This window comes from Balaenoptera musculus, chromosome 2 (assembly GCF_009873245.2).
Source record: "Balaenoptera musculus isolate JJ_BM4_2016_0621 chromosome 2, mBalMus1.pri.v3, whole genome shotgun sequence".
Classification (NCBI taxonomy): Eukaryota; Metazoa; Chordata; class Mammalia; order Artiodactyla; family Balaenopteridae; genus Balaenoptera; species Balaenoptera musculus.
Genome location: NC_045786.1, coordinates 109,629,841 through 109,649,109, shown reverse-complemented (window position 1 = coordinate 109,649,109; position 19,269 = coordinate 109,629,841). Strand labels below are relative to the sequence as shown.

Genomic DNA, 19,269 nt, shown 5'->3' with positions numbered 1-19,269 from the left:
TTATACAATGATATTATTCACCAAGAAAGTTTAATAATCATGAATATTTATGAACATAAAAAAGAACCTCACATTATCTAAAACAAGAATTGACAGAACGTAAGGAAAAACTGGCAAATTCTACATCATATGAAAGATTTTAACACACTTATCTTAGTAATTGAGAGCAATAGACAAAAAAAAAATCAGTAAAAATATTAAGGATCGAAAGCATAACAATTTACTAAGCTTAGTGTAATTTAGGACAGGTATAGAACACGAATTGTACCAAAGAATTAGAGACTTCACATTTTCTTTCCAAGTGCCTATGGAAAGAAAACTGATCACGTACTCTCCATAAAATAGATCTCAACTAATTTCAAAGTGTTTTTAGAAAGACTATGATTTCTAGGATTCTACCATGTGTGAGCTGCACCAGCTGGAATCCCAATTTTGAACTGCCCCAACTGAAGTTCTTTTCATCAACCTTTTCTCTTAGTTAAAAAATCAGAGGACAATTTGTTGACTTTGATTATGATGAAATAAAATTCATATTTTATGGCAAGACAAGAAAAATTTTAGAAAGACTATGATCTCTAAAAAATTCAATTAAATTAGAAATCATACAAAAACATAACTACAAATCTTCTGTATATAAAATATTAAAAATGCTTCTAACAACACACAGAAATTAGGAAATATTTCAAAAGAAACAATGATAAAAACTCTATACTATATCAAAATTTGTAGAATATAGCTAATGTACTACATATAGGAAAACCTATAGCTTTAAATGTACATTAAAGGAATGAAAAAACTCCAAAGCAAATGATCTAGGTAACCAACCTGAGAAATTATAAAAACAACACAATAAACCCAGAAGAAAATTATAAAGATAAAAGCAGAATTTAATGAAATAAAAACAAAGACCCTATTTTTGAAAGAACCAATAAAGCAAAAAGTTGTTTTTTTGGAAAAAATACTTAATAAAATTAACAAACTTTGGCAAGACTAATCAATACAAAAAGAGAAGAGGTACAAATGAGCAATGTTTAAAATGTCGAGGAAGGGATATTACAGATACAGCAGGAGTTAAAAGGGTAATAAACATGAACAACTAGTGTCAATAAATTTGAAAGTTTAGATGAATGAGACAAATTCGTAGAAAAATATTATCAATCATATCAGATTGATGTGGCTATGGAATGGTGCAAATTGAAAATTCACTAAAAAATTTCAGGCTCACACCAAAGAGAGGTGATCTTTTAGATGATCCTCCCAAGATTGTTTGGATTCCTCCTGACCAGAAAAGGAAGGATTGTCTGAACTCTCATATTTCATGCTAAGCCTCTGATGGTATAGTGAAAGACATATTAAATATTACTTGGGGGTGGGAGTGGGAATGGGGTGGGAAAGGCCTAAACATCAGTACCTATCAACAGTGCAAGACAATGCAAGGTATGAAATTATGTTAGAGTTCTTATTGAAACCATTGTTAATTTTCTTTCTTTTTTTAAAAAATATTTTTTAGAATTCTGACCTTATTTTTATTTATTTTTTTATTTTTATTTTTATTTATTTATTTTTTTGGCTGCACCACGCAGCTTGCAGGATCTTAGTTTGCCCATCAGGGATCAGACCTGTGCCCACAGCAGTGAAAGCATGCTGGACCGCCAGGGAATTCCCTAATTTTCTTTATATTATTATGTCCAATCTCAGAAATTCAAGTTTCAGGTGATACAGCACTGACTTTGGAGTTGAGTTTTTTCCAACTTGATCAAAACTGGAGCAAAGTCAGCTTTTCAGGCTTACCTGCCACTTCCTGGTGCAGTAAGAACTCATAGCACTATGGACTTCTTCAAAGGACCGACTGTCAAAGGACGGCCACTTCTTCCCAATCAACAAATCAAATGACTAAGAAGCAGATGAGACTGTGCAGAACATGGGCTTTGAAGTCAGAACAACCAGGGCTCAAATCCACCATAAAGCTTGCATGGTCTTGAGAAAATTACATTTAAAATATCTGCATCTCAGTTTCCTCAGCTGCAGAATAAAAATATTGTTCATAGAATTACTAAGCCCAGTACAGAAAGTGTTGTATAGAAAGCATTTATTGTAGAGCCTCTAGGTGCTCTATTATGTAGTTCCTGTCCCTGCTCCTACTCAGTGTTAGGGATAACATGTTTCTAAGTGGGTATAACTCATACACGATGAAAATGCTTCTCCTAGAATCTGGCTTAGGAAGTTCTAAACATCACATACTTAATAATCCTATTGTGTGGACCAAAAAATTCCATTTCAAGAAATTTTGCATTTTGGGTTATCATAATTTCCAAGGGGCTGGTTAGCATTTTTTTTGTCTGTTATATTATAAAAGAGAATGTCCTGGTTTTGAAATGGCTGTAGAAGAAGACATAAGGGCATCAGTGAAGTGGCTGACTGCCCACCCCAAGATGCTGTGCAGTTGGTGTCCTATTCCTGTGTATGTATTTACAGAAAGAAAGTTTTGTGGACTGGCCTGCTTTATACCTTAAAAGATATATTTCCCAATGTAAAATGTATTTTCCATCCAAACAGCCAACTTCCAATAAGTGTTCATATTTGACAAATTAATCTTTTTTTGTTTTGTTTTTTAATTTTATTTTGTTGCACCGGGTCTTAGTTGCGGCATGTGAACTCTTAGTTGGCCATGCATGTGGGATCTAGTTCCCTGACCAGTGATCTAACCTGGACCCCCTGCATTGGGAATGTGGAATCTTAACCACTGCGCCACCAGGGAAGTCCCGAAAAATTAATCTTTGAGTACATATTATTATCAAGTTATATTTAGAGTCTAGAATTTCTAGGCCTACAACTCTCAACACTGGTGTTTCGTTTTTGTTTTTGTTTTAACTTTGGGACCTAGCCTATTACTGGGCTGTGAAATTACCTGCTCAGGAGGACTGCAGCTATGATTAGTTGGTTATGATCAATACTAAAAAAATAGAGAAAATATTTGAAAGTATTATATATGGTAAGGGCAAGTTCTGTTTGGGAAACTTTCATATCTGTGTTGCATGTGTGAGTGTGTATGTGTGCACATACACACAGTGGGTCATGATGTCAAAAATATTTCTTACTCTGGGTCTTGGTCAAAATGAGAATTGAAAACTTCTGCTCCATGTAACCTGGCTTTCAGCCAGGTTGTTGCCCAGTATATGGGGCAGGGGCAGGAGTAGGGGGGAAGATTCCCTCTTATTGTTCTAAACCCTGAGAGCCCACAACATACCTCACACACATACCAAGCAGTTCCCAGTGTTCAAGTTTGTTTTGTAAGTCAGTTTTTGGGGACTCAGAATGCATTCTGTAAGAGAAAGACATCAAACTGGCCCACAAAATTCTCTTTAACCTATAATGCACTGTAGCCACAGTACTAAAAAACCCAAGAATTGTGTGTAAGAATATTCCACAGGGAAGATGCAATCATTTTCAATTTATGAAGTGAGATACTCACTTACATGGAGTAGAAGACTCCTAACTTGGTTTCCCCTAACCTCGTGATGACTTTAGGCAAAGTCATGTCTCTGGACTCAGCTTCCTCAATGGTGAAATGTTGAGGTTCTTTAAGGTTTCTTCCTCCTTTGTCATATGATGGTCCAGTATCTCCCTTAGTGTCCCACCTTCCTCCCTACAACAGAGTGTGGACACTTGGTGTCCACAGTCAAATATTCCTTTCTCCACCAGAGCCCAGGAATGTGCCAGAAGCTGTGTTTCAAAAGATGTAGGAATTTCCACTCTAGATGGCATGGCCTTGCTCCAGAACCCCAAGGGTCTGCACTGTAATTGTCCCTTTAGGACTTTCAACAAACTCTACATTTCCCCTATTGTCACCTCCAAGACCAGAGGGTCTACTGGATAGTATAGTATATTTGCTTATACCAAAGCTTGTACCTTCTGCTGGGCTCTTTTGTATTCTGGACCATCCTGAAATCTGGCAGCTTTCCCTGTCACTTGGTACATGGGACAGCAGAATTCCTAGGTATATAACAATGGTTCTAAATCAGGGATAATTTTGCTCCCCAGGGAACATTTGCTAAGTCTGGAGCCATTTTTTATTTTCATGACTGGAGTAGGGTGAGTGCTATTGGCATCAACTTGGGTAGAGGCCAGGGATACTGCTAAACATCCTGCAATGCACAACATAGCTCCCTACATAAAGAATTAATTGGTCCAAAGTGCTAATAGTGCCAAGGTTGAAAAACCCTGCTGTAGAATGTATTGCACTCAGAGCCAGAAGAGGCCTCCCAGGTGCTGTACTTCCCTATTTGTAGAAGGGGATGCAAGATGCAGCAAATTTCTCTTACCTTGGAGGGAATATACTGGCATGTGCCTGACCGCTGGACCCCTAAAAATTCTACTGAAGTGACAGCTCGCTGATCTTTAAAGGGCTTATCTCCCTCTTCCGGAGTGCACTGTCTCATCAAGGACTCCACCTGCATAATCAGCGTGACATCAGTGTAATGGGTCATGGGATGCCCAGACACTTTCATCTCTTCACAATGTATTGTAACAGATGTTAAGAGAATTGACAGAGTTCTGAGGTAAAACTGTAAATCAATATCATCTGCTCCTCATGAAAGCAAACTGTTTCTGATTCTCTTTCCTAATTGGAATATATTCTTATACTTGCCAAATCAGTGGCCACATGACATGTATATTATTAATATACTCTATCAATGATATCATGCCTAACATTACATCTGTTATGTAATGTTACATAACACCCTTTGGTTGAATTTATGATAGTGTACAGTCATTCTCCAGGATCCATCTGGTTTCTTCAGAGGACAGACTAGTGAATTTCTAACAAAGGGGTGGTGATGATGCTTTGGGTCTCTAGGTATCAAATGTCAACTCAGACCCTGTGTCTAATATTCTTTGAAATGCAAGGTTCTCCTCTTTCCCCAGTGTACAATCACCTGAGTAAAGGGCCTCAGTCGTTTTGGGAAAAGACAGGAAATCTTATAATATATACTAGCTGAGATGTTGTAGGATCTTTCCTCCTGGAGACCTGTTCACCTTTTTAGTCAGTTGGTTCTGGTTGTGAATACAGGTCAGGGAACTAAGCAAGGGATTTCAACTTTTTTTGGACTGGCTGCCTTTGGCCACTTGTTTCTCCATACTTGGTTAAAAAAATGATTTTAGATATTAAACAGCATCCTCATTAAATGTCCATCTCTTTTGCCCCTGGAAATGAAATGTTCTATTAGCCTTCTCCACAATTCCCTGGTCAAGCCTCTGAGACTACCCCTCCAACCTTGCAGGTCATTGTAATTATGGCCTTGTGACTTCTTGCAGTTTAGTGTGCCACCTGCTTTGGGATGCCATCATTCCTGTTGCTATTAATTAGCTCAGTTCTGTAACTACCTTTCCTACCATCATCTCCAGCCTGTAGATGAGAGGAGCCACCACTACACTCTTTAGTGATACTTGGTGCTCCTCTCACAAGAACATTCCTGATGGTCTTGATGGATGCAAAGTCACAGGATCTTGGTGAATGCAGAAATATTTAGATCCTAATATCTGTCCAACCCCACCAGTACTTGGTCATTGGCTATAGGTACCCAGAGATAGTATGTCTTGAATTTAAATGCTGCAGTGGATTCTGAAAGTGCTGCAGCTTAGGACTGTCAGCTGAGTGCAATCCTAGAGGCAATTCTTGAAAAATTTGAGCAGTGCACTTCCATGGCTACCATATGCACATGGTTTTGAACTGAGAAACAGGCACTAGGGCAACACAAGTTGATGACATGGGGATCATGATGACTTGCTTGTGCAACTTAATTGGGTCCTCCAGCCCCGCTAAAGCCCAATCACAGATGTACCACTTCCATCTTATGATAGATTGCTGCTGGGTCCATCTGACCTCAGGATGACTTGATGGATTCGACAGAACCTACCTCATCTTAAATAGTTCTGGCCACATGGTCACTTAATAGTCCATGATCATGCTTTCTGTCTTTTCCATGGCCCATAAGCATGCCAGGAGCTTTCTGAAAAGTATGCAGTTCTCTGCTGCAGATGGCATGGATTGCTTCAAAATCCTAAGAAACTCTGTTGTGATTCTTCTGTTGGGGAATGATACCATAAATGCCACATGTTGTCTTTTCTCATCACATACCTAAAAATATAGGTAACTCTGCTTATTTGTCTTTTCAAAGATATGAGTTACGATTAACATGTACACACTACTATATATAAAATAGTTAACCAACAAGGACCTACTGTATAGTGTAGGGAACTATACTCAGTATTTTGTAATAACCTATAAGAGAAAAGAATCTGAAAAAGAATATATATATTATATATATATATATATATATATATATATATATATATATATATATATATATATATATCTGAATCACTTTGCTGTATACCTGAAACTAACACAACATTGTAAATCAACTATACTTCAATAAAATAAAATTAAAAAAAATTTCACATTGGGGAAAGATTAAAAAACAAAAAGCAAACAAAGATATGAGTTGTAGCTTTACTCTGTGTGTCTGTTTTCTACTTCATTACTTTTTACTCTTTTCCCCTACTGATAATTTAGGTTTCCTAATACATGCACTGAAAGCTATAAATCCTGTTTATAATATACGCATTCAAAGCCATAAATCTGCCTCTAAGCATGGCCCTAAGCAACCTCCCACAATTAACATCCCACAAGATTTGTTATTTTCATTATCTTTTAGTTCAAAATATTTCATTTCAATTTCTTTCTCACCCATGAACTTTTTAGAAGTATATGCTTAATTTCCAAACATTTGGAGATTTTCTTATCTTGTTGTTAATGATTTTTACCTTAATTCTAATGTAACTGGAGAACAAACTCTGTGTGATTTTAATCCTTTGAAATTTATTGAGATTTCCTTTGTGGTTCAGCATATATTCAATTTTGTAACAATTTCATGTAAATATCTACAGTTATTAGGTGCTGTGTCTAATATAGGTCCATTATGTCATGTTTGCTTACCATGTTCAAATCTTTGATACCTTCAGATATTTTTTTATTTGCTTGTTCCATCAGTTATGAAAGAGAGGTGCTAATCTCCTACTTGGATTGTAAACTTTTCTCTCTCTCCTTGTATTTCTTTTTTGCTTTATTTATTTTAATGCTATGTTATTAGGTGCTTCCAAATTTAGAATTGCTATCTCTTCTTGCTGAATAAACCCTTCATCATTATCAAATGTTCTCTCTAGTAATGCTTTTTGCCTTATATTTTACTGTCTGATAATAGTGTGGCAATACCAGCTATTAGTATTTGCATATTTTTATAAAATGCATTTTTATCTTTTGACACAATCATATTTTTCTTATTCCATAAATGCAAATTAGTCACTGATTTTTGAAAGTTGAACCAACTCTTATTTCTTCCTCTTAATATCTTGCTAAATACAAATACTTGAGATTTTTGCATTTATATTCATGAGATTGCCCCATAATTATGTCCTTGTTGAATTTAATTATCAAGATTATATTGGCCTCATAAAATCAGTTAAAGTATTTCCTCCTTTTCAGTTCTGCTAAAGACTTTATATAAGATTTGTGTTGTTTCTCCCTTATTTGGTGAAATTCACCAGCAAAGCCATGTAGGCCTATGTGTCATGAACTTTGAAGTTACAGATTCATTTTAATAGATATCAGTTGTTTATAATCTTTTTCCTTTTAATATTTCTGATCCTTATGACTTTTGGTGGGGCCCTTGTAAATGCTTGCGATTTTGTCATTTTTTTAATCCAGTCTGATTCTCGTATCATTTAGAACAATTTTTTTAATTCAATGTACTTATTAATATATTTGGGTCTAAATGTACCACAATACATTTGTGTTCTATTTGCCTCTTTATTCTTTCTTCTTTTTCTCCCTTCTTTTTATTAAGCATTTTTTATTATTCCATTTTTCCCCTTCTATTGACTTTGATGTTATACTCTTTTTTACTATTATTGTTAACATTAGATTTACCAAGGTATTTTTCATTGCTTTTCATTCTTTTCACTCTTTCCTACATATCAGCATTCCATTGGAGATTCCTTAAAGGCTAAATTTTTTTGTTACTGAATTTTAGGTAAAGATAATTTCACTGTTGTTTGGCTTCTAGTAGTTTGATTAAGACAGCAGATTTTAGTCTAAGCAGTACTCTTTCAAAGGTGATTCTTTTTCTCTGGTTGCTTTTATAATTTTTTGTCCAGTTTTCAGCAGCTTTACTATGATATGCTTAAGTGTGGATTTCTTTTTCTTTCTTGCATGGGATTAATTCACAAACCTTCAATCAGTTGCTTGCTCTCAGATAGCTGTGCAAAGATCTCAGCCGATATCCATTCATATAATGCTTCTACCTCTTTCTCTTTCTGCTCTTTCTGGGAAGTTCATTAAATTTATCACAAAACTCTCTTCTCTGTATTTTCATTCTTTCAGTTCTCGTTTTATTCTACTTTCTTCTGACCAGTCTTTCACGAATTCCATCGACAGCTGTGTCTAATCTGCTATAAGCCCATCCTTTGAGTTCTTAAATTCAATTAATATATTTTTTGGTTCTCTAACTTCCATTCGGTACTTTTCTGTACTTTCCCAGTTATCTGTTGCAATCTCCATCTTGACTTTTATCTCCTTGGGCTCAGTTAGCATATTTAAAATTTTGTGTTTCTGTTACTTTTAATTCATGTTGCCTTATCTCCACACATGCCTTATTTTGTAATGGACACCAAATTTGCAAGACTGTTTGTGAAATACTTTGAGGTCTTGAACTCCAACTTCTGCCCACCTATGCCTACAGGAGGCCATCAGAAGTATTGCTCAGTTGCTCAGCTATCTCCTACAGAATTCTCAAAAAAACCCAAGGGGGAAGTGATTCCAAACACAAGTGTATCTATCTAGGCATCTTTTCTTTCCAGACTCCTGGCTGCAAATCTTCACTATCTTGTTAGTTATTTTTGATGGCCTTCAAATTGATTTTTTTGAAATAATTTTGTCCATTTTTTTCTAAGTGTCCTAAGTTGAAGAGTTGGTCCAAATGACCTTACCTGGCATTATTATAAATGGAAATCCGTTCTTGTTACTGAAGCCATTTATATTCTAACTATATAGGAACCTGACTTTTTGTAAGAAAAAAGGTGGCTTGATAAGGGTGAAGATATGTGGGAACTGTGGTAAAACAAAATGAAACAAACTTGTATAACTTTTTTTTTTCCTTTAAATTCCACTTGAGTGTTATGTTCACATAAAATGCTTTTCTTTCTTTTGTGGAGGGTGGCAAAATAGCTCTTACATGCAAAATCTACGCTGCAGTAAAGTCATTTCGATGACAATTAACATTGTTTGAATCAAAAGTAATGTCAAGCTGCTTTATACACTTTCAGTACTATCAGAAGTTAAAACAAGAAGTGAATCCTTCATTTCCAAATTTGCACTGGATGTACTTTCCAAACTTACACTATAATTCCAGCAGGATTTTTCGGACCTTGATGTAATTGCAAGGGAAATTTCTATATCTAAAAATATATTTGTGCAATTGTGGAATTTCCAAACTTCAATTGGAAATGATTTGCGATGCAATGACATTAATTTTTGTCAGTAGAAATATTGTGGACATTTGTTTTCTCTTAAGTATCTATATAATATTTTTGATTTTGGCCTCTTGGCCTACAAAGCTTAAAATATTTACCATCTGGCCCTTTATAAAGTTTGCTGGTCCACACCCTACTACTTCAAACTGGCAGGTTTTCCCTCATTATGAATTATTACTTAAGTGAAATGAGATGCCCTTTCCTCAATGCATCCTTCATTTTGTTCTCCTCAGAGCTCCTCTCACAAATATATTTATATAGTTTCTAGGCTATATAAAATCTGTAATGTGCAATTTCATCTGATTCTGTGAGACTTTCTCACTTTGAAGAAACAGATTTTCTTTCATTTATAAATTCTGATATACACTAGAACTGATTCCAAGGCCCTTCCCACAGTCACTGCATTAACGCTGACTCAAGCATGACTACTCTGGTCATATTCAAACAATGTTTGGAAAAGCCTTCTTACACACACACACACACGGTTTCTTTCCCTTGTGAGTCCAGCAGCCACTGGATTCCACTGCTTCTGTGATATTTCCTAGAGGAGCTACCACAGTCAGCACACTCATAAAATTTCTGTCTAGTACAGGTTCTCTGACATGTATTTTAAAGATTTCTTTACGAAGGCTCTCTCTTATCAGGTACAAATATAATTTTTCATTACAGGGAGTTTTCTGACATTTACTGAGATTTACTCCAGCACTTAGTGCTTTCTCACTCAGTACACATATATGATTTCACTCTGTGAATTTTCTGTTACACTTGGAGTTGTGACTTGGAAGTGAAGGAAATGCACAATCACTGCATTCACAAAGTATACCTCCACTTTGAACTTTGATGTGCAATTGTGCTAGTATCTATTGCTGTGTAAATTACCCCCAAACTCAAAAACCACCTATGGCTACAGGAGGCCATCAGAAGTATTGCTCAGCTGCTCAGCTACCTCCTACAGAATTCTCAAAAAAACCCACTTATTACATTTCTGAGGTACAGGAATCTGCAAGGGATTCAGCTCTGCCTGTCAGAAATTTTCCGCTTAGCTTTTTTAGCCTTTCTAAGCTACAACATTTAATTAATATCTTGACAGAAAGACTGGCTATTCTTTCAAACCTCCAATTTTGTAACTCTAGCCCTATGCAATCATTAAAAGCATAGCTGGTTTCTTTTTCCCTTAACATGGCCCTCTGCCTGGGCCAAATCCAGATCCCAGGGCTATGCCCTGATACTGCAAAGGAAATCAGGGAGATTTAAAAAAAAAAAGGTTTTTGATCTTCCACTAACCTCTGAATAGTTTTCCCCTCTGTGAGACTGAAGTCTATTTTAGAGTCAGTCATTTCCATATCACACTGATGCCTTTAAAAATATGGCCTTCGAAAATTATCTTGCTTTTATATGTTGTTAGATGGTGTAGTTTTACCTTCTGTGACCTACTACATCCCATTGAAAATAGAACCTCTACATCGTTTGTAAGGCAAATATTAAAGTGGTATAAAAATGAAAATGATGACTTTGGAAAATTCAGGATGTATAAAGTTAGAACACAAAAAAACATTCTACAGTGCAAATTACTTTTTCCTTCAATTCCTTGCCCTATTCCCTTTATTATCATTTTCCTATTTCTTTGATAGAACCCTTTTATTCACAAAAAGGGGAAGAAGGAATTGTAAATACTTGAATTTTCTAGGAAATAACATTAAAATTTCCTTACTAACAAGCCCAGATCTCTGCCATTAAAAAGCTTAGTTTTGATTAGATTATTACAATGGATGATTATAAAATTGCTCAGTAACTATCAAGCCTACATGATATAGTTATGAGTTTAAATTTGAATGCCAAGGCTTTTTCTATGTAATTAACCCTTACCATATGAAATTTTTCTTCTGGAAACTCCATTTTGTCCTCCCTAGATGGACTACAAAAGCACATGACTGGGAATAAATCTCTTACACTTGCACTTCAGAGATTTGTATAGTTGGCTAGCTTCTGGATAGCCTGATTCTTAAAAAGCTCCCACAGGTGATTCTGATGTATGGAAACCATTGCTATAAACAGAAAAACACTTAAAAGCCAGCACATTCTTAAAACTTGAGAAAGGTTATTTTTACCTGAAGGAACTTGTTTGAACTTAAATATGAATCCATTAGGATTTGCCATTATAAGCTCTCATTACTTACAACTAAAAAAAGATGATCCCCTTTGGTAAAAAGGCAGCATGAACAGTGGGCAACTGTCATCATCCTTCATAAAATTTTACTTTGACCTACATTACTTTGTGTTACTCTATCATACATTATTCCACATGGATAAAACTTGGAAGATCCTAATTCTACTAACCATCTGAGGCAGGGATCAATCAACTCGGCTCTGTGGACCAAATCCAGCCTGCTGCCTCTTTTTTTATAAACACAGTTTTATTAGAATGCAGTCGTGTTAATTTATTTCTATATTGTTCTGGTTATTTTTGCACCACAGCAGAGTTGAGTAGTGCCAGAGACTGCATGACCTACAAAGTCTAAGACATCTACTGTCCGTCCTTTCACCAAAAAGTTTGCTCACCATGATCATAATTATCTAAGTGGATTTTAAAGTAACTTACAAGTCATTTTGCAATAAAGAATTGGATAGGGACTTGCCTGGTGACGCAGTGATTAAGAATCCGCCTGCCAATGCAGGGGACACGTTTCGAGCCCTGGTCCGGGAAGATACCACATGCCGTGGAGCAACTAAGCCTACAAAGACATTTATTTGGATAAAATGAAATATCAAGAATCTAGAGATAAGGGAAACTAAGAGCTCCAAATTTGAAACTGATAAGATAGTTTAAAAACTGGTAAGGACCTAAAAAATACTAAATAGTTAGGACAGAACATTTAGTTCTAGGTCATAAGAAAATGATCTGGGGGGGTGGTTTATATATATATAAATAATATATACATTATTGATACTATGTATAAAATAGATAACAGAAAAAAAAGAAAATGATCTGGTGAGTACAGATACATAACTAAAACTAATTTTGATGAATTAGTAAAGCAATTAGTAAATATATCAATTGCTAATCCAACATCACTTGTGCTGGAATAAGATTTAACACAAAATAGAAATTTGAAAAAATAGGTTTTAACACTAAGGGAATCTTAACTAAGTATCAGATAAACTATTAGAACAAGAAAGCCATTATTAAATAGTTCATAATAAATTTATGAATAAATTTTATGAGGTAAATAAAGCTGAACAGAAAAACTATACTGTGGGAATAAACAAGTATTAGGTCGTTTCTAAAATACAAATTCCTTGACAACTACTTACAGCAGAAGTGTGTATACTGCAGGTCTTGGCACTCTTCTAATGATGAGTAAAAAATAACTAAACCAGAACTGCCAGCACTGCATTAATTTCAAGGTTTATAATTTTATACATTAAACTTAGTTATAACTGAAATCCTACCTTTGACTACCATTGATTAGCTTTTCAAAATCATTCCTACTGCCGGCAAAATTTCTACAGAAGACTAATATTGAACACATAAGACAAACGATGTGAGAACTGTGGATCCTTCCCACCCAGCGCCACACCCCCAACACACCCCAAGAGTTAAAACTAATATTGTAAGGGAAAAAAATGGACTCATGCTTATAGGATGATGATGAGGACCAACTGAATAGTGGATATTCCCAAAGTTCCTTAGTTAGTAGATTTTTAACTGCTTTAAAAAGATCATGGTACTTGGATCACATCTGATATGACTGGGTATTGGATATGAGATGTCATTAATGCTTGTACAGTCTTCTCAACTACACACAGATCCTACCATAAGAAATCAATATTGAAGAGTAGTTCCTTCCCTTATTAAATCTTAGAAAATTTTATTTTCAGACATTTGATAAATTGAAAACGCTAAGAACTTTAACAGTTCAGACACAATAAAAAATTTTAAGTGTCCCATAAAGTTCTGAAACAAATCAGAAATTGTTCAGCCTAAGAATTAAGGTACTTAATTAAAAGGATTAAACTCAAGATAAACACATACAATGATTCAGGTCAAACCGACCTCACCAGATCCATAGAATTTGACGATATATACCTATAGAAGTTTGACTTAATATTCATAAACCATGAAGAAAATAAAAATATTATGTTCTTCAATGTTAGCACCTCTGTTATAAACTAGAATAGGTTTCAAAATATTTCCAGTGGCTCAAAATATGTCTAGCCACAGCTTGAAATTCCAGGTAACATTTGAGTCTTAGAAATCTGTGCAATCTTGTTTTCCTAAACATTTTTAAATCAATTTTCATCTGTATGTATATATCCAGAATAAATTTTAGATCTCCTCTCATGGTACAGTAAAAGCTCAATAATACACTTCCCTAATAAAACTTTCATCATAATTTTAAAAACATTTTCCTATTTTATGAAAAAATATTAGTTGATTTTTACCAATGAAATGGTAAAATTAGAGGCAACTATAACTTAAAATTACACAGCTTCTTAATGTTTTATTCATAGCATTCTTTATACAGAAGAAGCTTCACTGATATTTAATTTACTGCAGCATCCTGTTGGTGAAGCACAAAATTACATTAATTATAAACGAAGAAACAAAGCACTTTTGACTTTTTAAAATTATATATATATTTATATCCAGTTGACAAATAGCATCACAATTATTACTGTATAAAAAACTAAAAATCACATGGAAGCTAAGGCCTAAGTTCTTATTCCAATTGTTCCTTTTTGTTCCTATCTAAGAGATATTAGAAATTAAATTGCAGTACCTGAAAAAAAAGAAGTCTACATTATTTACATACAGTATGGAAAATAAAAGCTGCTTTTTGGCTAAGTTAGATTGCTGCTACCTACATTATTTACATTGTAAATGTTGGGGAAAATAAGCGCTACTAACAAATACCATTTCAAATGAAAATATATTGTGCCTGGAATTTTGTTCTAAAATTAATTGTATATCCTAATAAGTGTTTGTTGAATAGAATTTGACTTCCCATAAATCTACTGAAAATTTGAGAATTCCACTAAGCTTCTTTATATTGCTAATCTAGATACTGTTAAGTACAATACTGTAATAACTACAAGCACTGAAGCTTAAATGAAACGATGGCAACATGTGTGTAGATGGAATTTTATTTAAAACTGTAAAATATAATGCCTTAATGTTTATGCATAATTACGAGACTACCTAATATTCTTTTCATCCTTTAATAAGTTTCATATATGATAGTTCCCTAAACAGTGAAACCTTCCAGTAACTTACCAGAGAAGAGTTTAATCATATTATTTTGTTTTTAGCATTATTTTTCTAATATTTAAAAACATATCTAAACCCTTGGTAAAAACAAACGCAATCAATTCAGTGTAACAGACTGAGCTTTAAACCGTACTTTAATTTTCAATTAACTGTAACCTATCTGTTAAGTGAACCAAAAGTAGAATTTTAAATGACCCACTATGAAGCTTTTCAAAATCAATTATAGAATGCATAGGAAAGTGGAGATAAATTTTTGGGAAGGTGTAAGGTAGTAAATGTGGAAAATGGTAAATGCTAGTTTCAATAACAAAAGTTGTACTAAATGCACATGAAAGTTAAATTAACACAGTATAAAAGAGAACAGCTTAAATAAACTGAGATTCACATATTACAATAGCAAAGTTATGACCAAATGAACTGAAGACATGAACAGTTCTGAAAATTCTCTTTTCAGCCTACTTCCAAAAGAAATAGTCAGGCTTTTTTCCTGTACATAGTTTTGAGCTTTGTCTATACCATATATAGTAGAAAAATAAATTCTTTAGCAACCTAGAAACAGTTTATAAAACTCTTAAAGTTTAATTTTCTTTGCCAGACATGCCGATGTTAAACTGACAGCTATAAATTAAAGCTATACAGACAATAGGTATAAGTAATATAGAACAAGCTAAGAATACTACATTTACCAGATTTTTCTTTTTAAAAATTACTGTACTTTCTTAATTCCTGTGTGCTTTGCAATAGGAATAATAGGGACTTTGTTTTCTTAGAAAAGATAATGACATGTAAGAGTATAACACAAATAAGATAATTTATAATATACATGTACTTCAACAGCAGCCTGGTTCATGTCAACATCTTGATTCTGAAGTTAAAATTAGAAGTACAATACCTAGGACATAACAGTTGGGAAAGACAATATTTATTTTAGGAAAAAATGGAGCAAATCAAACTCTTAGGAGCCTCAAATCTCAAAATCATCTATTTACTACACTACACATAAGACAACCTTAAAATTGCAGTATGAAGATTACAACGTGGACCAAAGAATTTTTTCTTTACTACACAAAATATAACCTGGCAACAAAAAAACCATTTTTTCCCTTTCTGGGAAAAAAAACGGCATGTTTTGATAATGAACAAATTTTGAATAAAGCCTAACAAAATTTACCTATGCCACTTATTCTGAAAATTGTATCCATAATTTCCTGTTCTGGTTGTAACTTCACTAACGAAATGTTTAACCTCCAAAGCAGCAGTCATTTACAGCAAATCTGGTACCAACATCAAAGGAAAAAATTGGCTTAAAAAATGGTGCAAAAGCCACTTTGGATTTTAGTACAACATATCACAGAAAAGAATATGAATACAAGTTTGCAACTTTATATATACATACTCCAAAGAGGCTGTCAGTACCCAAAGTATTTTTATTGCTATATTAGCAATGGATTTTTGGATATGTTTTTAAGGGCCACATAAAAATAGATTCAAGGGACAGATTAAATTGAAGTCCTAGATTAAAATGTTTGGTTTAAAGAATTTTCTACAACAAATTTCATGTTTATGTATGAAAAGTTATATAACCTTATATGAAAATGTCATGAAGTATTTTCTACACTATACTAAATGTATTTCCCAAGAGGGAAAAAATTAAAATATCTAAAATATATTAGATTAAGATTACAAGACCATAATAGATCTTTTGAACATGCATCTGTTTACAGAATTAAAAGTATACAAGATGTTTGTTTCATCATGGACTATAAAGAAATGAGTTGGTGACAACTATCCTTTGCACAACATTATCAACTCACTTTAGCCACAAGCATGTCCTTGGTATGTGTGTACAAGAAGTATATCCATTTACCCCCATCAAATCATCCACAGGTTTACTTAGAAAATGAAGGTGCAGAAATATGTTAAGTGTATTTTTCTTTCTTTCAAACAACATCCCAAGCATGGCATAAGTAGCCTGAAATTATAAAATACTTAACTGGGCTTTTAGTTATCTATACAGACTGATAAAAGTAAATTAAGTTGCTCAAATTAGCACATCAAATAACAAAACCAGCCATAAAGCAGGCTGGAAAGCATTAAATGTTTCATATACGTGAGTTTTTAAATCATTTAATTTCTATAGAAAAATTTTATTCACAATATAATGTGACAGAAAATGCCACAGGAATGATATACTGATTGCAATAAGGTTGCATGCAACAGCAGCTTTGTATTTTATAGCTATTTTTGTTTATAAAAATTAAACCTCTCCAGTCATGCTAATCACATGGTCTTAGATTTGTAATGTAAATGAATAAGGAATACCATATAGTTCAAAGAGAAAATGTCTCATTATTTTGAATGTGAATTATCTGTAAGAAACATGAAGTATACTACTGAACCCTGAAACATGCATATCTAGATTTGCTTTTGTCCAATTTCAGGCTGGCTGCAATCACTTCCTACTTATATAATACCAAGAGGATCCGTCTGTAACTGTGGTTGTATCAGTTGAGGTTGCAATGGTGGTGGTAACTGAAGCGGTACCATTGGTTCCACCAACTGTCCTGGGTTTGAAGGTGGTGGAGGAGCCACAGTGTTCACAGTCTCCACAATTTCTCCATTGTAAAAGAAAAACTGACACTGTTGAATGAATGTTTCAACAACAGATTGATGGATCTTGGTGGTAGACAGAAACTCTCGATTTTCAAAATCAGGTCTCATCAAAGTTGGCCAAAAACAGATGGATAAGTTGTCTGCTGTCATTAGGTTGACTTTATTATGCTGACTGACCCTGAAATTATGATAGGAAAAAAACAATTAGAAACCAGTCAAAACTCATTGCAATTAAAGAATCTGAGAGTTGGATATTATTTCAGATGATGTGGTTTTACCTTTTTTAAAAATCTTAACTTCAAATTTAAAACATTTTCCTGCTTGTGCATTCCATGTTCAACTACATTCTAATAACAGAAAAGAGCAGTAAAATCCATTCCTTATGAGAACCAAAGATGGTTTTTACTTTGGAAAAATTATCATATACTCCAACCGGAAGACTTTTCAACTTTCAAAAAACTCAAGTTTCTAGTATTCCAAAAAACAATCTTTTTAATCATTAACTACCTTGTACATCGTTACAAATTTAATTTCAATGACAACAGTTCACAGAGCACATTCTACCTTAAAATTCTTTTGATCTGACAATAAATAATTTACAAATGACCATATGTTAACTATTTTGCATCCAGTCTTTTAAATATGTGAGCAAGCACTACTACCCCGTCTGTAATTAGCAAGAAACATAAGAAGCAAATCTTGAATTTTAACTCAAAATTATTAAATTGGGAGGAAATTTTAGGTATTTTATCCAATCCTCTCATTCACACATGAAGAAACAGCCCAATATGCAAGGTAGCAGGAAAATTTTTTATTTAAATTTGTATATCAAAAAATTTAAAATCTAAACGAAAGGACCCACACCCCCAAACACAGGAGTTGCTCATCTGAGGTAAAATAAGTGCCCTAAAAACATGCGTTCTGTGGTAAAAGTTATTACTATTTGTTAAGAGACTAAATTAGAATATTCAGAATAAAGTCAACCTCTGTTAAAATATAGTGTATAGAGGGGCCCAGTCAGGTGTGTCTATGTGGTAGTCAAGTATAGGTTCTGAAAATACCTATAGATTTGAAAGACATGAATATGGGCATCAAGTCTAATTGTTGAGTCAAAAAATACAAAGGAAAGGTAGCAAATCAGTTAGATGAGGGTGGTCAGGGAAGCCTTCCTTGAAGAGGTAATGTTTGAGTTGAGCCAAGGGTGATGGGTGTTAGTAAAACAGTAGGAAGAAAGAGTAATTTAGTCAAAACAGTGGTTCTCAAATACTACAAAGCTATAGTAATCAAAACAGCGTGGTACTGGCACAAAATCAGACATATGGATCACTGGAACAAAACAGGGAGCCCAGAAACAAACCCACACACCTATGGTCAATTAATCTTTGACAAAGGAGGCAAGAATATACAATGGAGAAAAGACAGTCTCTTCAGCAAATGATGTTGGAAAAGCTGGACAGCAGTATGTAAATCAATAAAGTTAGAACACTCTCTCACATCATATACAAAAATGAATTCAAAATGGCTTAAAAATTTAAATATAAAACATGACACCATAAAACTCCTAAAGAACATAGGCGAGACATTCTCTGACATAAATCGTAGCAATGTTTTCTCAGGTCAGTCTCCCAAGACAACAGAAATAAAAGCAAAAATAAACTGAGACCAAATCAAACTTATAAGCTTTTGCACAGCAAAGGAAACCATAAACAAAATGAAAAGACAACCTACAGAGAGAAAATATTTGCAAACAATGTGACTGACAAGGGGTTACTTTCCGAATACACAGACAGCTCAGT

The 19,269-nt window shown here is 34.1% G+C and overlaps 1 protein-coding gene across 4 annotated transcripts in view; it reads right to left on the bottom strand.

The window, feature by feature from the left end:
• Positions 1 to 14,073: 14,073 nt before the first annotated feature.
• ARHGAP5 (Rho GTPase activating protein 5) overlaps positions 14,074 to 19,269 on the bottom strand; it is a 77,129-nt gene continuing 71,933 nt past the window's right edge. For 3 of the 4 annotated variants that reach the window (XM_036841600.1, XM_036841599.1, XM_036841601.1), the window contains exon 7: positions 14,074 to 17,651. In XM_036841600.1, the coding sequence (XP_036697495.1) occupies positions 17,324 to 17,651 (328 nt within the window). In that variant the 3' untranslated portion in view covers positions 14,074 to 17,323. The remainder of the gene's footprint in view (positions 17,652 to 19,269) is intronic. The other variant, XM_036841603.1, reaches the window with a different exon arrangement.